At 45.4% G+C, this 24,985-nt stretch overlaps 1 protein-coding gene across 3 annotated transcripts in view; it reads right to left on the bottom strand.

Moving 5' to 3' along the window:
- The window catches only part of MRTFA (myocardin related transcription factor A), a 251,763-nt gene that overhangs the window by 97,984 nt on the left and 128,794 nt on the right, over nt 1–24,985 (bottom strand). For all 3 annotated transcript variants that reach the window (XM_068240222.1, XM_068240224.1, XM_068240221.1), the window contains exon 9: nt 1,029–1,817. In XM_068240222.1, coding sequence (XP_068096323.1) covers nt 1,029–1,817 — 789 coding nt within the window. The remainder of the gene's footprint in view (nt 1–1,028; nt 1,818–24,985) is intronic.

Genomic DNA, 24,985 nt, shown 5'->3' on the forward strand with positions numbered 1-24,985 from the left:
AGTTTACGCAAAAGATTTTGTTCAGTGATGAGGCAAACTTTTATGTGAATGGTGTAGTTAAAAAACAAAACCACCGCTATTGGTCTGACACTAACCCAACATTGGATAGATCCCTCCAAGACTGTTGGAACAAAAAAAATTGATGGTATGGTGTGGTATATGGGGTACAAAGATAGTGGGGCCATTCTTCATCAATGGAAACCTCAAGGCCACTGGATATGCAAAATTGCTACATGATGATGCGTTTCCCTCTTTATGCACTGAAGCTGGCATGTTCCCAGAGTTTTTCCAGCAAGATGGTGCACCACCACATTATGGGTGTCAGGTCTGAGTATTCCTAGATGAACAGTTTCCTGGAAAGTAGATTGGTCGCCATGGGCCAGTTGAATAGCCCCCAAGGTCTCCCGATATGACCCCCTTAGACAATTGCCTTCAGATGACCCCAAAGATAAAAGTCTATGCTGTGAAGATACAAGATGTGCAGCACCTGAAACTATGGATACTGGAAGCCTCTGCTAGCATTCCTCCTGCGGTGTTGCTATCAGTGTGTGAAGAGTGGGAGAAAAGGGTTGCAGTGACAATCCAACACAATGGGCAGCACATTTAACACATTTTATAAGTGGTCAGAAACTTGTAAATAACTCACGAAAGAATAAAGTTACGTTAAAACCAAGCACACCATTGTTTTTCTTGTGAAATTCCCAAGAAGTTTGATATGTCACATGACCCTCTTCCTATTGAAAAAACAAAAGTTGGATTCAAAATGGCCACCATGGTAACCACCCATCTTGAAAAGTTCCCCCCCTCACATATACTAATGTGCCACAAACAGGAAGTTAATATCACCAACCATTCCCATTTTATTAAGGTGTATCCATATAAATGGCCGGCCCTGTACATTATTTCTTTCTGATCTACAGTATATGATGAATACAAGGACAAAAGTGTAAAAGCAACCTTTCTTGGGGTTGTTAAAAATTTTACTTGATTGCATCACATTCAGATATAGCAGTTTGGTATTTACCTACCTGCAATACAACATGCTGATTTTCCTCAGAAAGTAAGGTGAGAGGGTTGCTTACTGTTAAGACTAGTTTTGTAGCGGATGAATTGTCTCTTTTCTCTTCATTGATTTTGGGCACTGAATCTTTAAATAGATGCTCTTCTTGCTGACAGGTAGTATGCATTTTAAACTCTGATTTAAGTGCTATTTTTGTACCTGAGAATTCTGTATGTTTCTCTAAATGAGAAGTAACAGAGTTTTGCTTCCCTTGAGCAGAAATTGTCTGCTCTGCATCACAGTTTTGGTGTAACTGTGTCCTCTTCTCCTCTGCAAGCTGTTGTCTTAATTTTTCCACTAACTCTTGTTTCTGTTTTAACCTTCGTGTTAATTCCTCAATCTGCCTGTCTTTTTCCCGAAGCATAATATCTTTATCCTTGACATCTGAAGATTTTTCACTAGATGGTGTTGGAGAAGATAAAATGATAAGTGGAGTGGCAGGACAAGAAACAGCTTCTGCAAACAGTTCACCAGATGTGGCTGCTTCCTCCACACTAGTGATGGAAATCTCTGAAGGGGAGGGAGAGCAAGGTGGAGTGGAACTGGTGTTGCCTAACTTTGCAGGTTCAGTAGAAGTGGCATTCAGAAAAATGGACACTGGCTCATATGGTGTAGCTTGCTGAGTGCTTGTAGACTTCACAGGAGCAGGTGTCATGATAAGATGATCCTGAGTAGCTTTAAGTCTCTCGATCAGGTCAACTTTTGTACCAGACACATGAAGGCCACGTTGTTTAAGCTCCTGCTTTAATTCTGCAACCTGGTCAAAGTTATGAAAAGATTTTTAAAGAATATCGAGCAACATTCAACCACACTTCCAAAAAGGTTGGAAAATTTAAAGAAGAACAGTATTATGTGAGAATTTAAAAATCAATTAAACCCTCTGTTTACATGAAATTAGAACAAAAGTTGTGTTAAGAAAAACAGAAACAAAACACCTGATGGCACATCTCACAAATAAATTAGGCTCCCTTCTCAGACATAGCACATTGCTTTTATGGCATGACAAAATCGGTGCAGCTCACGAAACACTGTCTGCTCAAATAATACTTTTGGTGAATAGCTGGTGTGACATTGACATCTTGTTGAAGGCAAAACAACAATCACACTTATTTTTCAACAGTTTTTTTGTTTTTTTTACTATAGTATCATTTTTATTGTAGTACATGTATTATGTACAAAATTCAAAGAAAACCACCAACAATTTGTACATGGGATCTATACTTAAACAGCATAAATTATAAACAGTATGTTAGGTCAAAATCAGAGAGCACAACAGGAATTTACAGTACAAGGCCATTTTCAACTGATGAGGCAGGTGCATACATTTGGGCACTGTGGCCATTTTATTGATTCCAAAACCTTTAGAACTAATTATTGGAACTCAAATTGGACTGGTAAGCTCAGTGACCAATGACCTACATACACAGGTGAATCCAATTATGAGAAAGAGTATTTAAGGGGGTCAAATGTAAGTTTCCATCCTCTTAATTTTCTCTGAATTGTAACAACATGGGGGTCTCAAAACAACCCTCAAATGACCTGAAGACAAAAATTGTTCACCATTTATGGTTGAGAGTAAGGATACAGAAAGCGGTCTCAGAGATTTCAGATGTCTGTTTCCACAGTTAGGAACATATTGTTCCTATAGTGAGGAAATGGAAGACCACAGACTCAGTTGAAGCTAAGGCTCGAAGTGGCAGACCAAGAAAAATCTCGGATAGACAGAAGCGACGAATGGTGAGAACAGTCAGAGTCCACCAACAGTCAGATCAGCACCAAAGACCTACAACATCATCTTGCTGTAGATGGAGTCACTGTGCATCGTTCAACCATTCGGCATAGTTTACACAAGGAGATGCTGTATGCGAGAGTGATGCAGAGGAAGCCCACAGCACAAAGAGTGCCGCTTGAGGTATGTTAAAGAACATTTGGACAAGCTAGCTTCATTTTGGAATAAGGTGCTGTCGATTGATGCTTTATTTGGGCATAACAAGGGGCGTCCTGCATGGGCGAAAAAGAACAAAGCATTCCAGGAAAAACACCTGCTACCTACAGTAAAATATGGTGGTATTTCCATCATGCTGTGGGGCTGTGTGGCCAGTGCAGGGATTGGGAATCTTGTCAAAGTTGAGGGACGCATAAATTCCATTCAGTATCAGAAGATTCTGGAGACCAATGTCAGGAATCAGTGATAAAGCTGAAGCTGCACCGAGGCTGGATCTTGTAAGAAGACAATGACCCTAAACACTGCTCAAAATCCATTAAGGCATTCATGCAGAGGACCAAGTACAACATTCTGGAATGGTCATCTCAGTCCCCAGACCTGAATATAATTGAAAATCTGTGGTGTGAGTTAAAGAGAACTGTCCATGCTCGGAAGCCATCAAACCTGAATGAACTAGAGATGTTTTGTAAAGAGGAATGGTCCAAAATACCTTCAACCAGAATCCAGACTCTCATTGGAACCTTCAGGAAGTGTTTAGAGTCTGTAATTTTTGCAAAAGAAGGATCTACTAAATATTGATTTCATTAATTTTTATGCACCTGCCTAATTTTGTTTAAACAGTTATTGCACACTTTCTGTAAACCCATAATCTTCATTTCACCTCTCAAATATCACTGTGTGTGTCTCCTATATGATATATTTAACTGGCATTTTTTATCGTAATAACCAACGATTTATACAGGAAAATCATGACGATTAACAAGATTGCCCAAACTTTTGCATCCCACTGTACATTCCTAGTGGTTTGGGTCCCCCTGAGCGGCTTGGTTACTCTGTTGAACTGCGCATGTATCTATGCTTCCCACTGATGTATGTTTTGCACGTTGTACAGCACTATATGTTGGTGCTCTATAAATAAAAATAATATTAAAAGTGACTGCCATCCTTGCAGATGATCCAAAATTATGTAGAATTATCAACACTCAGCAGGATAGTGTCTCAATACAGAGATTGTAAAAATGTGGGGAGTCTTGGCACCTTAAAAAAAACAACAGAGACAATAGGAGCCCAAATAGCGCAATATGTCACTTCAAAGAGATGTGATTGTAGATGTAATGAAATATTACTCACAAAGGTGGGTTGCATTAGGGGCAACCAACCACTTAAAGTAGGTGGAGATGTTTAACCTGACTCCACTCAGGGTGGATGTGGTCGCCCTTGTAAGGAAACGACTCCAATTTGTGTAGTCTCAGGGGGTTTAGGCAGATTGCAGGGACCATTTTGGTCTCAGAAACAACAGTTCAGTCAGCAGACCAAGTTTTAAGCTGATAGCATCAGCTTTATTTACATATCCAAAACACAGGAGTACAACAAAAACAAAACATAAAAATAAACCCTAGCCTGTCCGGCTCTAACTAACATACATAGATTCCCTCTCTATGCAATAGAGAGGATCTAGCATCCAGCTCTACAAACAGTATGTTTAAGTTTGGTTACTCACTGTGTCTGGCTCTCTCCTTACTGCAGGCAGGCAGATCCCAGGAAGAGAGAAAGACCAACACTGGAGACACCATATTTAAAGTGTTTCCCCTGAAGCCTAATGAGGCAATTAATTAGCCAGGCTTCTTCAAAAACCTGGATAGCCTGGTGAATGGAAGTCCCACCCGCTTACTTCCATTCACTCCAGGGCCCCTTTTACCGGCTTTTCCAAAAAGCCAAATGCAGTGAAAGAACACCCTTTCACTGCTGAAATGCTTGCTGCCCTGGAGTTTTAACATATATAAGAGAGAAATCTGGGAGAAATATACACACCTTCTACCTCTAACCCCGCATTTCTCTCACACACCCTCCCCCTGTTTCGACGTAGGGGTTGTAACATAACTAGCCTCAAGACAGTGTACCCGGGACAAGGCATCTGCATTTCCCAGCTGGGACCCGGGTTTATGCTCCACTGTGAACTTGTAGTTCTGAAGGGCCAGGAACCATCTTGTCACCCTTCTATTCTTTTCCCGATTTTCACACATCCATTTTAGGGGGGCGTGATCAGTAACTAATGTAAACTGGCGGCCTAACAGATAGTATCTAAGCTCCTCCAGAGCCCATTTAACTGCTAAGCATTCCTTCTCTACTGTAGCGTAGTTTCTTTCATGGATGTTCAGCTTTTTACTCAGGAAAACCACAGGATGCTCTGAACCTTCTCTGATTTGGGACAGTACTGCTCCCACTCCCACATCGGATGCGTCCGTCTGCACAATAAAGTTTTGTGTGAAGTCTGGGGTTATCAGCACTGGTTGGCTACATAAAGCTTTTTTAAGGGTCTGAAAGGCCTGTTCTGCCTCAGAGTTCCACTTGATCATTATAGACTTGGTCCCTTTTGTAAGGTCAGTCAGGGGGACCGCTATAGTGGCAAAATTAGCTATGAACCGTCTGTAGTAACCAGTGATTCCCAAAAAAGCTCGAACCTGTTTCTTTGTCAATGGTCTAGGCCAGTCCTGAATTGCTTGCACCTTGTTAAGCTGAGGCTTAACTAGCCCTCTACCAATGTTATACCCCAAATATTTGGCTTCTTCCAGGCCTATGCTACATTTTTTTGGGTTGGCTGTCAGTCCGGCCATATGTATGGAGTCCAGCACGGCTTGTACCCTAGGTAGATGGGATTGCCAATCCGCGCTATGGACAACCACGTCATCCAGATACGCTGCTGCATACTGTCTGTGGGGCCGTAAGATTTGGTCCATGGTACGTTGGAAGGTGGCCGGGGCCCCATGTAACCCAAATGGCAACACAACATACTGGAACAGACCTTCGGGAGTGCTGAAAGCAGTTTTCTCTTTGGCTTGGTTTGTCAGGGGTATCTGCCAATAGCCCTTGGTCAAATCTAAGGTCGTCAGATATCTGGCTGTTCCTAATCTCTCAATTAATTCGTCCACACGAGGCATAGGGTAGGCATCAAATTTGGAGACAGCATTTAATTTTCGAAAGTCATTGCAAAAGCGCCAGCTCCCATCCGGGTTTAGGAATTAAGACAATTGGACTGGACCACTCGCTATGCGACTCCTCAATGACCCCCAACTCCAGCATTTTTTTAACTTCCTGAGATATGGCTTCTCGTCGAGCTTCAGGCACCCTATAAGGTTTTACGTTAACCCTTACCCCAGGTTCAGTTATGATATCATGTTTTACTAAAAAGGTTCGACCAGGTTTCTCAGAAAAAACATCCCTATTCTTCATTACAAAGGCCTGTACTTCTTTCTTCTGAGTGTCGGACAAGGAGTCTGCCACCTTAACCTCTGGCACTAAGGGTTCTGCACTTAGGAATGAAGTAGGCTTGGTGAACAGTGACATCCTTTCTTTCCAAGGTTTGATAAGATTGACGTGGTAAACCTGCTCAGGTTTCCTTTTACCTGGCTGGCGAACCTTATAATTTACCTCGCCAATCCTCTCAAGAATTTCAAAGGGTCCTTGCCACTTTGCCAAAAATTTGCTTTCTACTGTGGGTATAAGAACTAGTACTCGATCACCAGGGGAAAAATTACGTATTTTAGCACTCCTATTATACACCCTCTTTTGGGCTTCCTGCGCCTGCTCCATGTGTTCTCTTACTATGGGCAGCACTGCAGTTATCCTGTCCTGCATTTGGCATATATGCTCAATGACACTTTTAAAGGGGGTAGGTTGACCCTCCCAGGTCTCCTTGGCTATGTCCAACAGGCCCCTAGGGTGTCTACCATATAACAATTCAAAAGGTGAGTATCCTGTAGAGGATTGGGGAACCTCCCTTATAGCAAACATTAGATAGGGTAATAAGTAGTCCCAATTTTTCCCGTCCTTGTCAACCGCTTTCTTAAGCATATTTTTGAGGGTTTTATTGAACCTTTCCACTAACCCATCAGTCTGGGGGATGGTATACAGAAGTGCGAAGTTGGTCCACTTTGAACAATCTGCACAACTCCTTCATGACCCGGGACATAAATGGGGTACCTTGGTCAGTAAGTATTTCCTTTGGGATTCCCACCCGGCTAAAGACATGTACCAACTCTCTAGCAATGGATTTAGATGAGGTATTACGTAGAGGAATGGCCTCGGGGTATCGGGTAGCATAATCCATTATTACTAATATATGTTGGTGTCCCCGTGCAGATTTTACTATCGGGCCTACCAAATCCATTGCTATCCTCTCAAATGGTGTCTCTATCACAGGGAGAGGGACCAAAGGGCTACGAAAATGTGGCCTAGGAGCCGAATACTGGCAGTCTGGACAGGAACTACAGTATTCCTCGACTTCACAATGTAGTCCTGGCCAGAAAAAACGTTGCAAAATTCGCTCCTTTGTCTTCTCTACCCCTAAATGTCCACCCATCACATGTTTATGGGCAAGGTCTAGTACCATACGTCGGTATGGTTTCGGGACAACCAGTTGCTCCACCCGATCATTTCCCTTTTCTACTATCTGATATAACAGGTCATTTTGGAGGGCTAAGTAGGGACAAGAGGGCGTGGAGTCAGGGTTTACGGGTTTCCCATCTATAACTTTTACATTAGCCCTTGCTCTAGATAAAGTGGGATCCTTAAACTGTTCTGAAGCAAAATTATCCCTCCTAATCTCCAAATCAGGCATGTCATTTTCTTCCTCAACCGAGTCTACATGGACTTCCCCCCCTGGTATCACCTGGTCAACCTGGGGTTCCATGTCTACCTCATCAGCTTCCCCTGCTAAAACAGAGAACGGAAAGTCTCTAGTAGCCCCAGCCTCCGGTACACCCTCAGACACATTAGTACCGGAATCAGGGGAGCTTCCCTTTGAGCAAGATTGGTTCATAACCTTGTCTGTCTCCCACAATTTCCAAAAATGTGGGAAGTTTCTACCCAAAATGACATCGTGTGATAAAGTGGGAACCAACCCTACGGGGTACCTTAATGTCCCGTAGGCAGTTTTTATTTCCACTTCCGCAATAGAATACTCGCGAGTATCCCCATGTATACATGTAACCCCTACTTTATCATGCACATATTGAGGAGTTTCAACCAACACAGATTTCATCAGGGTAACCTGACTACCAGAATCCAACAATGCATTTACTTGTTTTCCTTCCACAACAACATTACACAGGTGCTTATCATTTCCTGTCTGTGGAAGGGCAGTACACACAATCTGAGCATACATTGACGTACGTCTATTTGTTAAGGCCATATCACACTGCATAGGTTCATCAGTTAGGCTGCAGTCTGCAGCAAAGTGTCCCAGCATATTGCACCTGAAACACCGCACTAACTCTTTATTAGGTCCTCGGCGAGGAGGGGGCCCTCCTGACACATTTTGGTACTCTCTGAGTCTAGCGCTAGTAGATTCTCCACGTTGGAGCATGCTCTTATCAGTTGTAGATCCTTTTTTCCATGCAGGAAGCTTTCCATTGGGAACAGGGGTTCGCTCAACTTATTGAAGGCTGAGTAGCTCCTCAGCAGAAACGTACCTCTCCACCATTTCCACAAGCTGATCAGCAGTTTTTGGCTCTGCATGGCTTACCCATTTGCGCAAAGGTGTCGGTAGAGACCTAAGGAACCGGTCCATCACTACCCTCTCCACGATCTGTGGTCCGGTTAGAGTCTCCGGTTGAAGCCATTTTTTAGTTAGATGAATTAGATCATGCATCTGGGAGCGGGGAGGCTTTTCTGTTATAAACATCCACTGATTAACACGCTGGGCGCGGACTGAGAGCGTGACCCCCAGTCGGGCCAGAATTTCAGCTTTTAGTTTGTCATAATCTTTAGTGGCTACGTGATCCAAACCAAAATAGGCTTTTTGGGGTTCCCCAGATAGAAAGGGGGCCACCAGACCCGCCCACTGCTCTCTAGGTCACTCCTCACGCTCTGCAATCCTCTCAAATGTGGAAAGGTAAGCTTCAACATCATCATTTGTAGTCAACTTTTGCAGATAGTAGCTAGCACGAATAGCACTTGACTTAGCGGTTTCTGTAGGCGGTGCTGCTGCACTCCTTGCAGCTAGCTGCTGCACCACCTCTTTGAGGAGCTCATGATCTTGACGCTGTTCCTCTCTGTTTGCAATCAGCTGTTGTTGCTGGACTCTGGTGGCCTCTTGCTGGGCAGCCGTAGCCTGTACCAGAGCCTTGACAATGTCATCCATATTGACATGCAACAAAACACTTTATAATGATGAATTGCAATTAGGTTTCTAGCCCTTTAAAAAAAAACCAAACAAAAAAAAATAATTTTTTTTTTTTTTTTTTTAATGCCAAAGCATCCTCCACCACATGTAAGTAAACGACTCCAATTTGTGTAGTCTCAGGGGGTTTAGGCAGATTGCAGGGACCAGTTTGGTCTCAGAAACAACAGTTCAGTCAGCAGACCAAGTTTTAAGCTGATAGCATCAGCTTTATTTACATATCCAAAACACAGGAGTACAACAAAAACAAAACATAAAAATAAACCCTAGCCTGTCCGGCTCTAACTAACATACATAGATTCCCTCTCTATGCAATAGAGAGGATCTAGCATCCAGCTCTACAAACAGTATGTTTAAGTTTGGTTACTCACTGTGTCTGGCTCTCTCCTTACTGCAGGCAGGCAGATCCCAGGAAGAGAGAGAGACCAACACTGGAGACACCATATTTAAAGGGTTTCCCCTGAAGCCTAATGAGGCAATTAATTAGCCAGGCTTCTTCAAAAGCCTGGATAGCCTGGTGAATGGAAGTCCCACCCGCTTACTTCCATTCACTCCAGGGCCCCTTTTACCGGCTTTTCCAAAAAGCCAAATGCAGTGAAAGAACACCCTTTCACTGCTGAAATGCTTGCTGCCCTGGAGTTTTAACATATATAAGAGAGAAATCTGGGAGAAATATACACACCTTCTACCTCTAACCCCGCATTTCTCTCACACCCTCTTGAGGAAGAAACAATCTGTAGCCTACGTGATGGTATAAACCATATGGGGCTAAGACAGCACAAAAGGGAGGAGGTGCTCAAGGGTATATAAAACTGGGTTAAAACACTAAAAGCGGAAAAAAGAAAAGGTGGCTTACCAAAATAACGACAGTCACAAATGTCAATAATATTTATTAAGCACAGGCATTTCGTGGGTCTAAGCCCACTTCCCTATATACACATATACAGTGGGTTGCAAAAGTATACGGCCCCCTTGACGGTTTCCACATTTTGTCACATTACTGCCACAAACATGCATCAATATTATTGGAATTCCACGTGAAAGACCAATACAGAGTGGTGTACATGTGAGAAGTGGAACGGAAATCATACATGATTCCAAACATTTTTTACAAATAAATAACTGCAAAGTGGGGTGTGCGTAATTATTCGACCCCCTGAGTCAATACTTTGTAGAACCACCTTTTGCTGCAATTACAACTGCCAGTCTTTTAGGGTATGTCTCTACCAGCTTTGCACATCTAGAGACTGAAATCCTTGCCCATTCTTCTTTGCAAAACAGCTCCAGCTTAGTCAAATTAGATGGACAGCGTTTGTGAACAGCAGTTTTCAGATCTTGCCACAGATTCTCAATTGGATTTAGATCTGGACTTTGACTGGGCCATTCTAACACATAGATATGTTTTGTTTTAAACCATTCCATTGTTGCACTGACTTTATGTTTAGGGTCATTGTCCTGCTGGAAGGTGAACCTCCGCCCCAGTCTCAAGTCTTTTGCAGTCTCCAAGAGATTTTCTTCCAAGTTTGCCCTGTATTTGGCTCCATCCATCTTCCCATCAACTCTGACCAGCTTCCGTGTCCCTGCTGAAGAGATGCACCCCCGAGCATGATGCTGCCACCACCATATTTGACAGTGGGGATGGTGTGTTCAGAGTGATGTGCAGTGTTAGTTTTCTGCCACATATAGCGGTTTTCATTTTGGCCAAAAAGTTCCATTTTGGTCTCATCTGACCAGAGCACCTTCTTCAGCATGGTTGCTGTGTCCCCCACATGGCTTGTGGCAAACTGCAAACGGGACTTCTTATGCTTTCTGTTAGCAATACCTTTCTTCTTGCCACTCTTCCATAAAGGCCAACTTTGCCCAGTGCATAACTAATAGTTGTCCTATGGAAAGAGTCTACCACCTGAGCTGTAGATCTCTGCAGCTCGTCCAGAATCACCATGGGCCTCTTGACTGCATTTCTAATCAGCGCTCTCCTTGTTCGGCCTGTGAGTTTAGGTGGATGGCCTTGTCTTGGTAGGTTTACAGTTGTGCCATACTCCTTCCATTTCTGAATGATCACTTGAACAGTGCTCCGTGGGATGTTCAAGGCTTTGGAAATCTTTTTGTAGCCTAAGCCCGCTTTAAATTTCTCAATAACTTGATCCCTGACCTGTCTTGTGTGTTCTTTGGACTTCACGGTGTTGTTGCTCCCAATATTCTCAGACAACCTCTGAGGCCCTCACAGAGCAGCTGTATTTGTACGGACATTAGATTACACACAGGTGCACTCTATTTAGTCATTAGCACTCATCAGGCAAGGTTTATAGGCAACTGACTGAACTCAGATCAAAGGGGGCCGAATAATTATGCACACACCACTTTGCAGTTATTTATTTGTAAAAAATGTTTGGAATCATGTATGATTTTCATTCCACTTCTCATGTGTACACCACTTTGTGTTGGTCTTTCATGTGGAATTCCAATAAAATTGATTCATGTTTGTGGCAGTAATATGACAAAATGTGGAAAACTTCAAGGGGGCCGAATACTTTTGCAACCCACTGTATCTTCATGTCATCGTATCATACCCGTCACACATTGCTGGAATTACTATTAAAAAGTTATTTCACCTTACAAGTATTATTATGAAGACTTAACATAGGTAAACAGAATACTAAACATACAGTGGGTTGCAAAAGTATTCGGCCCCCTTGAAGTTTTCCACATTTTGTCATATTACTGCCACAAACATGAACCAATTTTATTGGAATTCCACATGAAAGACCAACACAAAGTGGTGTACACATGAGAAGTGGAACGAAAATCATACAGGATTCCAAACATTTTTTACAAATAAATAACTGCAAAGTGGTGTGTGCATAATTATTCGGCCCCCTTTGATCTGAGTTCAGTCAGTTGCCTATAAACATTGCCTGATGAGTGCTAATGACTAAATAGAGTGCACCTGTGTGTAATCTAATGTCCGTACAAATACAGCTGCTCTGTGAGGGCCTCAGAGGTTGTCTAAGAGAATATTGGGAGCAACAACACCGTGAAGTCCAAAGAACACACAAGACAGGTCAGGGATCAAGTTATTGAGAAATTGAAAGCAGGCTTAGGCTACAAAAAGATTTCCAAAGCCTTGAACATCCCACGGAGCACTGTTCAAGCGATCATTCAGTAATGGAAGGAGTATGGCACAACTGTAAACCTACCAAGACAAGGCCATCCACCTAAACTCACAGGCCGAACAAGGAGAGCGCTGATCAGAAATGCAGTCAAGAGGCCCATGGTGATTCTGGACGAGCTGCAGAGATCTACAGCTCAGGTGGGAGACTCTGTATATAGGACAACTATTAGTCATGCACTGTACAAAGTTGGCCTTTATGGAAGAGTGGCAAGAAGAAAGGCATTGTTAACAAAAAGCATAAGAAGTCCCGTTTGCAGTTTGCCACAAGCCATGTGGGGGACACAGCAACCATGTGGAAGAAGGTGCTCTGGTCAGATGAGACCAAAATGGAACTTTTTGGCCAAAATGCAAAACGCTATGTGTGGCGGAAAACTAACACTGCACATCACTCTGAACACACCATGCCCACTGTCAAATATGGTGGTGGCAGCATTATGCTCGGGGGTGCATCTCTTCAGCAGGGACAGGGAAGCTGGTTAGAGTTGATGGGAAGATGGATGGAGCCAAATACAGGGCAAACTTGGAAGAAAACCTCTTGGAGACTGCAAAAGACTTGAGACTGGGGCGGAGGTTCACCTTCCAGCAGGACAATGACCCTAAACATAAAACCAGGACAACAATGGAATGGTTTAAAACAAAACATATCTATGTGTTAGAATGGCCCAGTCAAAGTCCAGATCTAAATCCAATCGAGAATCTGTGGCAAGATCTGAAAACTGCTGTTCACAAACGCTGTCCATCTAATCTGACTGAGCTGGAGCTGTTTTGCAAAGAAGAATTGGCAAGGATTTCAGTCTCTAGATGTGCAAAGCTGGTAGAGACATACCCTAAAAGACTGGCAGCTGTAATTGCAGCAAAAGGTGGTTCTACAAAGTATTGACTCAGGGGGCTGAATAATTACGCACACCCCACTTTGCAGTTATTTATAAAATCTGAGTCTGCGACTGTGGGAATAGCACATAGCGTATCGATAGGAGGTGTCACAAGGACCCTCGTGGCTGACCGCACTTAGCCTTCTAAACGGTGCCAGCGCACAGATCGTGCGAACTCTGGTCGCAGTCAATGCGCAGGAACCGTTAAGAATTAGCCGCAGACAACTCAGAAGGGAGCCTGTGAGACACGGGTGATTACAACGTTACCTACTGGTTCAGAGTAAACTGCCACCACCGCGGTTACTATGGGACCGTGGGGCCCACTAACTGACTGACTAATCCTGCGAATAAAACGGTTAAACACACGATATTCTGTCTAGCCAACAACAAACAAACAGTAGCGTATCTTCAGAGACCCGGGATCATTTCTGTGTGTGCTGATAAGCAGGGTAGCGGAAAGTGAATGACTTGGAGAAAGTCGTTTATTCACGCAATATAAATAATTAATATATACAGACAATTATTAAAAATCACAATTATTAAGACAGTAATAGCCAGTATGAAAAATAAAAGAAGGGAGAAAAATACTTATGGTTTGTGGAAATATGTCCTTTTGTGGGAAAATCGTCAAGTTCAAGCAAAACGGTTTCAAGTTCTTAGAGTTCTTTGTTGCAGAGTAAAGTTCAGCAAGATTTAGAATCCAAACAAAATGGAGGATGTCCTTTGTTTTAGCTCTGGCAATATGGCCACCACTTGTTCCTCATAGTGGCCGTGTGTCCTGAAGATGGTAAAGGGAGGAATTTCTTCTCAGGCAGCTCATTCACTTTTAATGGAGATGAGCTCAGAGGCGGGCTTCCAGAGTCGGCCCCCAGGCCGGACTATGGTAATCACATCTGGGCAGGGGCTTTAGCAAACTCATAATCCTGACAGGTTCCCTAGGCAGACCTGCGCGGCCGGCACACAGATAATAATTACATATTCTCGATCCCCAGAACCTACCGATTAATATGATATCAAACTTGGGCATGTTTGCATGCCCGGTTAAAAAACGGTGGAATTCCCAGCGTTCTGGTTAGGCTAGGGGCCCAAATTTAATATCAAAACACTCACAAGATCCGGACCAGCAGAATGATATAACTTCCACATTTCTCCGATGTATGGTACTTCTAAAACATGCATAAAGATCATAACTCTATGTTTCCCTATCCTGGCTGAATGGTTCCGCTAAGTCTGCCCCCTGCTGGGATTAGCTTCCTTGGCTCTGAAAAGACTCCTGGTTTGTTAATTAACATCTGAGTGTTACCCCTCTGGCTTCATTAGCAAGTCACAGGGCACAGGCTTCATGAAAAGAACTAGGCTAACTATTTCTCTGAAGACAGCAGAGACCCCCAGGCTGGACTGCCTGGTGTCCACAGACATGAGATTCTGATTGGGGCAGCGCAACGACAACCGAGGCAGGAAGTCGGTTGCGGCTGCGTTTTCTGCGCACTGACGGCTCGCCCGTCACACCTCCCCTTTCTGATGCTGTGTAGGGGGTTGTCACCAAGACATCCTCCGTAGCAGCCATTGGCGCTGTTGGGTCTAGTTCCCCCTGACACCGGGACAGCCCATCAGCGTGTTGGTGTCGGCTGCCGGGACGGCGGGGAAACCCATTGGCGCCTGCGGCTCGGTTCACCTGGACGGGTCGCTGTCTGTTACCCTCAGGGTTAACCCGACATGGACCGTTCTGGACAGGGCGTTTGCGCCACTGCAGTCGGACGTGGTGTCTGCCAGGACTGCTGACAACGGGCAGTGGGTTGGTTAGGTCCACAGCCAGCCCACGCAGGGTTCCCCTGCTAAGTGGCTGTGGACCTAAGGGAACCCCGCGGGAATCCCTGGACCTTCCCAGCTCCTGACAGACGGCACATGCTCGGCAGTAGTTTGCTACATCCCTGTTCATCCGGGGCCAATAAAACTGTTTCCGAATACAGGCAAGTGTCTTGCGGACACCTGAGTGCCCTGTCAGAGGATTACCATGTGCAGATTTCAGCACATGTCCCCTGAACGCACTCGGGACCACAAGCCATTTGGTATTCGCATGGGATCCACCTGTAGGGGGCTGCACAGACTCACTGTACAGTCTCCCACCTTCCCAGTACACCTTGAAAGCAGCCCCGTCTGCGAGGGGCTCAGCGGCTCGCTGCCTGAGCACCTCCAGGCTTGGGTCACCTTGTAGTGCGGCTGAGAATACGGCGCTGTCAGTTTCAGCCAACTGGCTCATGTCACACGAGGCCTCATCCCTGCGGTCAGAGGAGGGGGAGGAGGCCGGAACCCCCTCCACCTGTTCTGAGCTCGGGTTCTGAGCAGTGCAGCTGCGCGGTACTGCTAGCACAGGTACACTGTCAGAATGGCACAGACGGGCATTACTCAAATCATCATTGCATGCAGTAATGACATTGACAGGTATAGACATTTTTTCATTACAGACAGGTTGTACAAGAAACTCAGGTACAGTTACAGCATCATCACAACAGACAGCCTGTACATCAAACTCAGGTGCCTTTGAAGCAGGCACTATTGAACCTGGTACCCTTGAACTGGGCACATTCAACCCACCTCCCCCTGGTGCTCCCCCAAGTGTATAAAGTACCTGGTGGTGGGTGGAGAGTCCGTCTCCTTCCGTGAGCGACAAGGCGGTCGTGGCAGGTTCATAGTAGGACACAAGCTTGCCCAAATCAGTCCCCAGCAACACAGGGACTGGGAGATCCTTCATAACCCCAACAACCCGTTCTTGGACTCCTCCCACTCCCCAATCCAGCTTCACTTTTGCGTGGGCTATGTGGAAAAGGGTGCCCTCTACTCCAGTAAGGGCAAGGGATCGGCTGGAGCTGATGCTCTCCTTTGGTACAAGGTGTGAGTGAACTAACGTGATGTCAGCTCCGGTGTCTCGGAATCCGGTGACAACTTTGCCGTTCACTCTAACAAGTTGCTGCTGGTCGGTTCGGTCGCGGATTTCCTTTCCGCGGGCAAACAGGACAAAATCTGATGATCCAGGCTGTGGTTCGCTGGCGGGTTGCCTCTGCTGTGGGTGAGGTGCAGGTGATGCAGATGATCCAGGTGCTGGTGGTGTCTGTCTCCGCTCCGGACAGTCGAATTTCATGTGTCCGGGCTGGCGGCAGTAGTGACAGGTGACCTCTCCAGGCGCTGCAGGCCTGGGTGCAGCAGCTGCGCTGGGTGGCCTCTGTGGCGGACGGCTCACAGGGGCAGGAGGGTCTGCCGAGGTATGGGGCTGACCTCCTCTCCAGCTGGATGGGACAGTTCTGCGGGTATCAACCACCCGGGTAGTTGCAAAAGTCTCAGCAAGGTCTGCAGCGACAGTTGCTAAAGCCGGCCTGCGTTCTAGCACAAACTGGCGTACATCAGCAGGGCAAATGTTCAGAAATTGTTCCAGGACTATCAAGTCCTCCAGGACATCATAAGACCCTTTGGTGAGGCCTAGTGTCCACTGGCGGAGTGTGGTGAGCAAGCTGCTGGCCACATCTCGGTACGAATCAGAAGACTTTTTCTGCCAGGCCCTGAACTTTTTCCGATAGGCTTCTGGCGTCAGCTGGTACTTAGTAATGATAGCGTCTTTTATAGCAGCATAATCATTATCCTTTTCCGCAGGCAATTCTGCGAAAGCATCAAGCGCTTTGTAGCGCAGCAAAGGTGTCAGATGTCTGGCCCACTGGTCTTGGGACAGACGATACTGACGGCATGCTTTTTCGAAAGATCGCAAAAACAAGTCAATGTCTGTGTCTTTCTCGATATTAGCAAATTTAAATTTTGCACTTACGGGTGCTGCAGCTCCTTCAGCAGGGAGGCTGGGCGGTGAACTCCGGCTGGCCTGTTGCACTTTTGCCATGTTTAGCTCATGCTGTCGTTGGCGCTCCCGTTCTCGCTCAGCGGCATCCCTCTCCGCGTGGCGTTCTGCAGCAGCAGCAGCAGCAGCAGCCTTGCGTTCTGCAGATTGGCGTTCCCGCTCCTCGCGGGCTTCCATGTACTGCATGTACTTGTCCAGGTCAGTCTCCATCAGCTTTTGTAATGCCTGCTGCATTACCGGGTCAGCACCCCTGGACAGTCCAGTACTGGCCAGTTCCGGGCGAGTATTTTCAGAAACTTTGGGGTTGGGGCCCACACTGACATTCTCCTGCGTAACTGTTGATGCAGGGCCCTCAGGATGCACAACCTCTGTACGGTCAGGAGTCTCAGTCTCTGGTTCCCCTTGCCTTGAGTCAGATGGGTCAGCGTCTACCTCAGCAGACACATCCAGCTCCTGCAGTTGCTGGGTACCCTATTGAAACAATGCCGTTACCAGGTCCCCTTGTTTCTTGCGGCCGACATCAATGCCTCTCTCTTGGCAAAGATTTTGCAGGTCCGCCAGGCACATTTTCTTGTAGTTCCCGAACATTTCCACGCCAAATAAAATAAAACTTTTGGGGAGGGGTACTGGCTACACAGTCTCTCTGTATATATAAAAAATATATTGCCTTCCAGCTACACCAACGAATTAGTTCGTTTCTCGATAGCGCTAGCGCTATCGCAGATACTTTCAGCACAACACAGGTCCCAACCGCTGCCTAACACTGTCACAAGGACCCTCGTGGCTGACCGCACTTAGCCTTCTAAACGGTGCCAGCGCACAGATCGTGCGAACTCTGGTCGCAGTCAATGCGCAGGAACCGTTAAGAATTAGCCGCAGACAACTCAGAAGGGAGCCTGTGAGACACGGGTGATTACAACGTCACCTACTGGTTCAGAGTAAACTGCCACCACCGCGGTTACTATGGGACCGTGGGGCCCACTAACTGACTGACTAATCCTGCGAATAAAACGGTTAAACACACGATATTCTGTCTAGCCAACAACAAACAAACAGTAGCGTATCTTCAGAGACCCGGGATCATTTCTGTGTGTGCTGATAAGCAGGGTAGCGGAAAGTGAATGACTTGGAGAAAGTCGTTTATTCACGCAATATAAATAATTAATATATACAGACAATTATTAAAAATCACAATTATTAAGACAGTAATAGCCAGTATGAAAAATAAAAGAAGGGAGAAAAATACTTATGGTTTGTGGAAATATGTCCTTTTGTGGGAAAATCGTCAAGTTCAAGCAAAACGGTTTCAAGTTCTTAGAGTTCTTTGTTGCAGAGTAAAGTTCAAGCAAAACGGTTTCAAGTTCTTAGAGTTCTTTGTTGCAGAGTAAAGTTCAGCAAGATTTAGAATCCAAACAAAATGGAGGATGTCCTTTGTTTTAGCTCTGGCAATATGGCCACCACTTGTTCCTCATAGTGGCCGTGTGTCCTGAAGATGGTAAAGGGAGGAATTTCTTCTCAGGCAGCTCATTCACTTTTAATGGAGATGAGCTCAGAGGCGGGCTTCCAGAGTCGGCCCCCAGGCCGGACTATGGTAATCACATCTGGGCAGGGGCTTTAGCAAACTCATAATCCTGACAGGTTCCCTAGGCAGACCTGCGCGGCCGGCACACAGATAATAATTACATATTCTCGATCCCCAGAACCTACCGATTAATATGATATCAAACTTGGGCATGTTTGCATGCCCGGTTAAAAAACGGTGGAATTCCCAGCGTTCTGGTTAGGCTAGGGGCCCAAATTTAATATCAAAACACTCACAAGATCCGGACCAGCAGAATGATATAACTTCCACATTTCTGCGATGTATGGTACTTCTAAAACATGCATAAAGATCATAACTCTATGTTTCCCTATCCTGGCTGAATGGTTCCGCTAAGTCTGCCCCCTGCTGGGATTAGCTTCCTTGGCTCTGAAAAGACTCCTGGTTTGTTAATTAACATCTGAGTGTTACCCCTCTGGCTTCATTAGCAAGTCACAGGGCACAGGCTTCATGAAAAGAACTAGGCTAACTATTTCTCTGAAGACAGCAGAGACCCCCCAGGCTGGACTGCCTGGTGTCCACAGACATGAGATTCTGATTGGGGCAGCGCAACGACAACCGAGGCAGGAAGTCGGTTGCGGCTGCGTTTTCTGCGCACTGACGGCTCGCCCGTCACAGGAGGTAAAAAAATCAGGTTATGATTAGGAAATAAATGAAAATAAAAGTTCTCACTCCCAGCCTTTATGGTCCCATAAAAAGCAATCACCCTAGGTCACTTGGGGGTAAAAGGGGTCCTAAATACAAATGTGCCGGTGGGGTGTTGAAAATGGTAAGTGAGTGAAAGATAATGGAAGTGTGTGTGGAATAGGGGGTGGGGAAAGGATGGGTTGGATGTGGAAAAGACATTGAGGGACAGTGGGTAATGAAGGGGACGGAAGGAGGGGTGCTAAAGAGGGGTATGGGAGGAGGGAGAGGAAGGGAGGGCGGAATGAGAGGAGGCTGGAATACACTGTAGGAGCGAGTGTTTGAAGATTGGAAAGTAGAAATGGAGTGTAATGTAAGGTAAGATTTATCAGTGATGAAGAGGATAACCTCGTCACAATTCCTATCAATATATGGTGTGAGCCTGCCTTTATGAACAATTGGGGAAGCTGTGCCCACTCTGAAAAACCTGCTGGTGATACAATATACATGAGTCATTACATAAACAAAGGCAACCTAGAGAAAGCTCCTGACTTCCAGTTCCTCATTCAGACCTGTTGGACAAAGTATTTACACGAAAGATCCATTTCATTTCTTGTTCACATAGTTATATATAAGGAAGTGGGCTTAGACCCACAAACGCATTGCCTGTGCTTAATAAATATTATTTACATATGTGACTGTTATTGAGGAAAGCCATCTCCCCTTTTTTCGCTTTTAGTGTTTTAAACTCTGTTTAACTGTTTTATATACCCTTTAAAAAATGGATCGAAGGTTTCACTTTAAAGAGGAGCGGTTAGGTATAAAGTCTCAGAGAAAATAAACACATATATCAGTAGCTAAATATTGGCTGTACTTACATTACATATGCATTTCATTGTCCACGTTTGTACTTCACAGAATTTTTATATAGTATTTGCAGAGAATGATGCTCCTGACAGCTCATGGCAGGTTCCATGTTTGTCTGTCTCCTATGAAGCCAATTGTGATGTCATATCCTCCCTGCTTCCTAAGGATTCCACTCACAAAAAAGCTCGTAATGAATAACACTACTGTGCAGTGAATATTAATTAGCCATGTGGCTAGGAACAATAGCGGACTCCTGCAGTGTACTCTGCCCAGAGATTTATCAGTGCTGTGAGCTGGGCTGCATTACATGCTGTTGTAACTTGAGCCTGTAACTTCTCACTAGCAGCCGAGGGGTGGGCCCCAAGAATGCTTTGCTGTATGGTATGCGGCCTCTCGTCCTTTTTAAGGGCTTGGGAATACAGAGCCTTGCTGTCAGCACACATCAAAAGTAAGAGAGATTTTTAACTTCAGTATTGCCTTTTTGGCTTCCTTGTAAACTGTTTAACACAGGAGAATAGAGGTTTAAATTAGCTTTTGCAGCCGGACAGTTACTCTTTAAAAAACAACAAAACAAACAAAAAGTTGGAGTTGCACTTTAAGGATTCGTTTCCCAAAATGGGTGAGATTTAACATTGTTTTCATCCTCTGCTGCATCTTATAAATGCTTTAATTTCAAACAGATCATTCTAAATTCTTCATATTCCTAACACCTTTCTAGTCACACCAGAAAAACACAGATAGTTATTTAACCTCCTTAGCGGTAACCCCTTGCTGGACACTGGGTAAGCCGTGCAGGAGGATTTCTCAGGCCCCGCTGGGCCGATTTGCCTAAATTTTTTAATACACGCAGCTAGCACTTTGCTAGCTGCGTGTTACATTCGATCGCCGCCGTGGCAGGGGGTGCCCCCAGACCCCGTGCTCTGCCTGGCCGATCAGTGCCAGGCAGCGCTGAGGGGTGGATCGGGACTCCCTCTGACGTCACGACGTCGATGGCGACAGGGGAAGCCCTCATGGAAATGACGTTCAGAACGGGATTTCCTGATGGGCCTGATCGCCGGAGGCGATCGAAGAGGGTAGGGGGATGCCGCTGCTCTGCGGCTATCATGTAGCTAGCGCTAGGCTAGCTACATGATTTAAAAAAATTTTTTAAAATAGTGCTGCGCTTCCTCCCTGGTGGATTTAATTGACCACCAGGGAGGTGAATCATAACCTGCAGGTAGCAATAAATAATCCCAGTTGAAAAAGCAGTGTAGACGTTTTATGTGCATCTTCCTGCTCAAAATCGTCTTGGTAGATTGAAGAGAAATGTACTGGGTATTCCAGCTTAATACCCTTCAACCTGAGGGGCTCAATGTGTGCCTCAAACACAACCTATGACCCTATTTCCTCCCCTTATTCAACTCCCCCTGAAGCCTCCTTGATCCCTATATTCACCTAAAATGAAGACCCGGGTCCTAAATCTCCTAGCTTACCATTTATCTAGATCTCTCAATTTTCACATAAAAGGGAGTGCCATAATCTGTAATACTGACATAAGCCTGAATTCCGGGCTATCTTTTTCCCTGAATCCACTCAAATGCACCGGTTAGGCTATATGCACCCTTTACTGGTAGGCCCCGATACTGAATTTCTGTTAAGCTATTCCCTTCTTTTATTATGAGCCTTATTATTAGAACAAACTGGAGATTTTGTGTATTTTTGACTTTTTTATGCTTCCTGTAGAACACTAACTCATAAATCAAATTTTACAGGATGTTCTACTGTCAATTTCTGTATATATTGTATATCATCATTACATTATCAATTCACTATACATGTGGTATAGATATACTTGGATTACAACCATATGTGTACCTTTTTATTCTGACTGCTGGATCACATCATTTATATATACAATATATGTTCTTTATTTTATTTTATTTTTTTTATTAATATTTTGTGGGTTACACTTTTTCCCTGATCCCCCTTAGTTATCTGCCTACTAGCAGTTCTTTCCCCTCTATACCGTCCCCTGGTCCTTCTTTATAATCCCCCGCTATGGCCATTGGCACTTCCTTACACATCCCTTTCCCCGTTGTCCACCCCACCCAAAATGGCCGCTCCCATAGGTGTCTGCCAAAATAGCCGCCGGGAGGCACTTTGTGCTCTATCCCGGAACTCCCGGCCAATGTTTCCTAGTTACAAGGGAAGCAGCCCTGGGACTCGCCCCCGACCTGATACAGGATGACGCTATGCGTCAATACTCATGGTCGCACGCCTGCCGCGGGTCACGTCCCCTGATGACGTAGGCCCGCTCCCCTCCGGCGCGCACATATGTTTTAAATAGGCGCCGCTCTACTAGCAGCGCTGCTGGCGCCCAAGATAGCGACTCTACACCTCAGGTAGGCGTTTGCTCCCTGACCCTGCATTATGTTTTCTGGGGGGGGGGGGGCCTGTTATATGTCCCTTATACCCTCCACTAGCTATCCCGGCTCCTACACTCCTTTTATAAGGGCACACTTGCCCTGCCCTGATGTACTCAGGGATACCCTGAAATCCTATTGATTGGGGCTGTAGTCCCTGCCCCCACTCTTACCACATATCTGTCACTTGCCCCTTCCCTGTGACTTATAATGAATGCCTATGGGCATCTTTGGACCCCACATAGACTACCCCATAGTGGAGCTTTCTATCCCCCAAGTAAAACCCCGTCCTAGTATATCTATGTTTACTTACTGGCCCCCTCTTATATTGTACACGTCCCTCTTCATTAGATACACCCTCTGAGATATAGATGTCTGATACAGACATTGGACATTGTTTATTTATCTTGCCTAAGTACATCGTGTATGCAATCTCTATTTTATGTGTGTATATATATATTAATATATATTTTTATGGATATTCTCAATTTTTATGCACTGTATGAGATCTCTACATTCCCTAATTGTATATGTATCTATGGTTATTAGTGTCTGCTCCTGGGGATCCGAGTACACACTATATTTATTGTTCTTATGGTCGCTACCGGTGTTTACCTACAATCACTGGGGCTTATGGATTATACTCTATTGTTTTATTGCTTTATTCATTATGTTGTTTATTTTAATGGACTATATCCTACTGTTTTATTGCTTTATTGATTATATTGTTTATATTTATATTTATGGTTACTGGTGCTGAGTGTTATGTGTCTATCTTGAACATTGCCATTTGTATTTAAAGGCACATCCAGGCACATCCATAGACCTGAGGAAGCGGCTGTAGCCGAGAAACGCGTTGTCATTTGTGCCCCAATAAAATTTAAGAATTATTTACTACTACCTTACGTGTGAGTTTCACTACTATAAGGTAGGAACAAGAGAACCTTCTTTCCTATTATCATATTACCTACTATTGATATATGTCTACGGGCACCTCCTACCTTCCCCCAATCTCTGCCACCCCTGTATAGGGGAGTGCACACTTGGACATTGTCCAAGTGGCCAATTTTTCATCTGGAGCTGTGACCTAACTTACTAGAAACAAGGCCGAGTGAGGACGGTACTTCCTCACATGTGAGAAGAGTGGTTGCTTTCTCCAGCAACCCAATTTTGTGAGTATATCTCTGTTTTACACACATATCCTGGTGTCCCTTTGATAATACACTAGATCGGGGCTCCCGGTCTCCTTGTGTCTTTTTTGTTTTTTTCACAAGAATCAAGTTGCTTGCCTATACTGCTGCCTCTAATACTTTTAGCCATATATCCTGAACAACCTTATGCAAATCAGACATTATTGTCAGATCTGACAAGATTAACCACATGCTTGTTTCTGGTGTTAATGAAACACTACTGCAGCCAAATAGATCAGCAGGGCTGCCAGTCAAGTGATTGTTTAAAAGCAAACCCGATCCTCCCCATAGAGCAGGTATGTCAAACCGGTCCTACGGGGGCCAGGGTCCTCACACATTTTTGTAACAGCTCAAAGAATTGATTGGTCTGAATTAGGAAAGGTGTAGAACAGGTAGAACACATTCCCCTCTTTCTTAGTCCATCCTAAACACTGGCATAGATCTGGCCCTCCAAGCCTGGAGTTCGACACATGTGCCATAGAGAGACCGGAATTGTGCGGGAAAGCTGTGCCGATCGCTGGAGCCAGGCTGGGTAATGTATAAACGGGGGGGGGGGGGGGGGTTCGGGGGGAATCGCAGGTGATCGGGGGTGTCGGACACCTGTACTAGCTAGCCTAGTGCTAGCTGAATGTTTTGCAGCCATATGATTACATTAACCACTTGATGACCCAGCCTTTACCCCCCCCTTAAGGACCAGCGCTGTTTTTTGTGATCTGTGCTGGGTGGGCTCTGCAGCCCCCAGCACAGATCAGCTGGCACGCAGAGCGATCAGATCGCCCCCCCTTTTTTCCCCCCTATGGGGATGATGTGCAGGGGGGGTCTGATCGCTCCTCCTGGCTGGCATGTTGCGGGGGGGCACCTCAAAGCCCCCCTCCGCGGCGAAATCCCCCCCCCCTCCCTCTCCTACCTGACCCCCCTGGTGATCGGGGCTGCACAGGACGCTATCCGTCCTGTGCAGCCTGTGACAGGATGTCCTCTGTCACATGGCGGCGATCCCCGGCCGCTGATTGGCCGGGGATCGCCGATCTGCCTTACGGCGCTGCTGCGCAGCAGCGCCGTACAATGTAAACAATGTAGACAAATGCCTCCTACGTATACATTTAGTCTGCGAGCCGCAATCAGCGGCTTGCAGGCTATTCACGGAGACCCGCTCCGTGATCTAACAGGAAACGGCCGCTCGCGCGAGCAACCTTTTCTGATTAACTAGGGAGGCACCTGGCGACGCAGATCT

This window comes from Hyperolius riggenbachi, chromosome 6 (assembly GCF_040937935.1).
Source record: "Hyperolius riggenbachi isolate aHypRig1 chromosome 6, aHypRig1.pri, whole genome shotgun sequence".
NCBI classification, from domain to species: Eukaryota; Metazoa; Chordata; class Amphibia; order Anura; family Hyperoliidae; genus Hyperolius; species Hyperolius riggenbachi.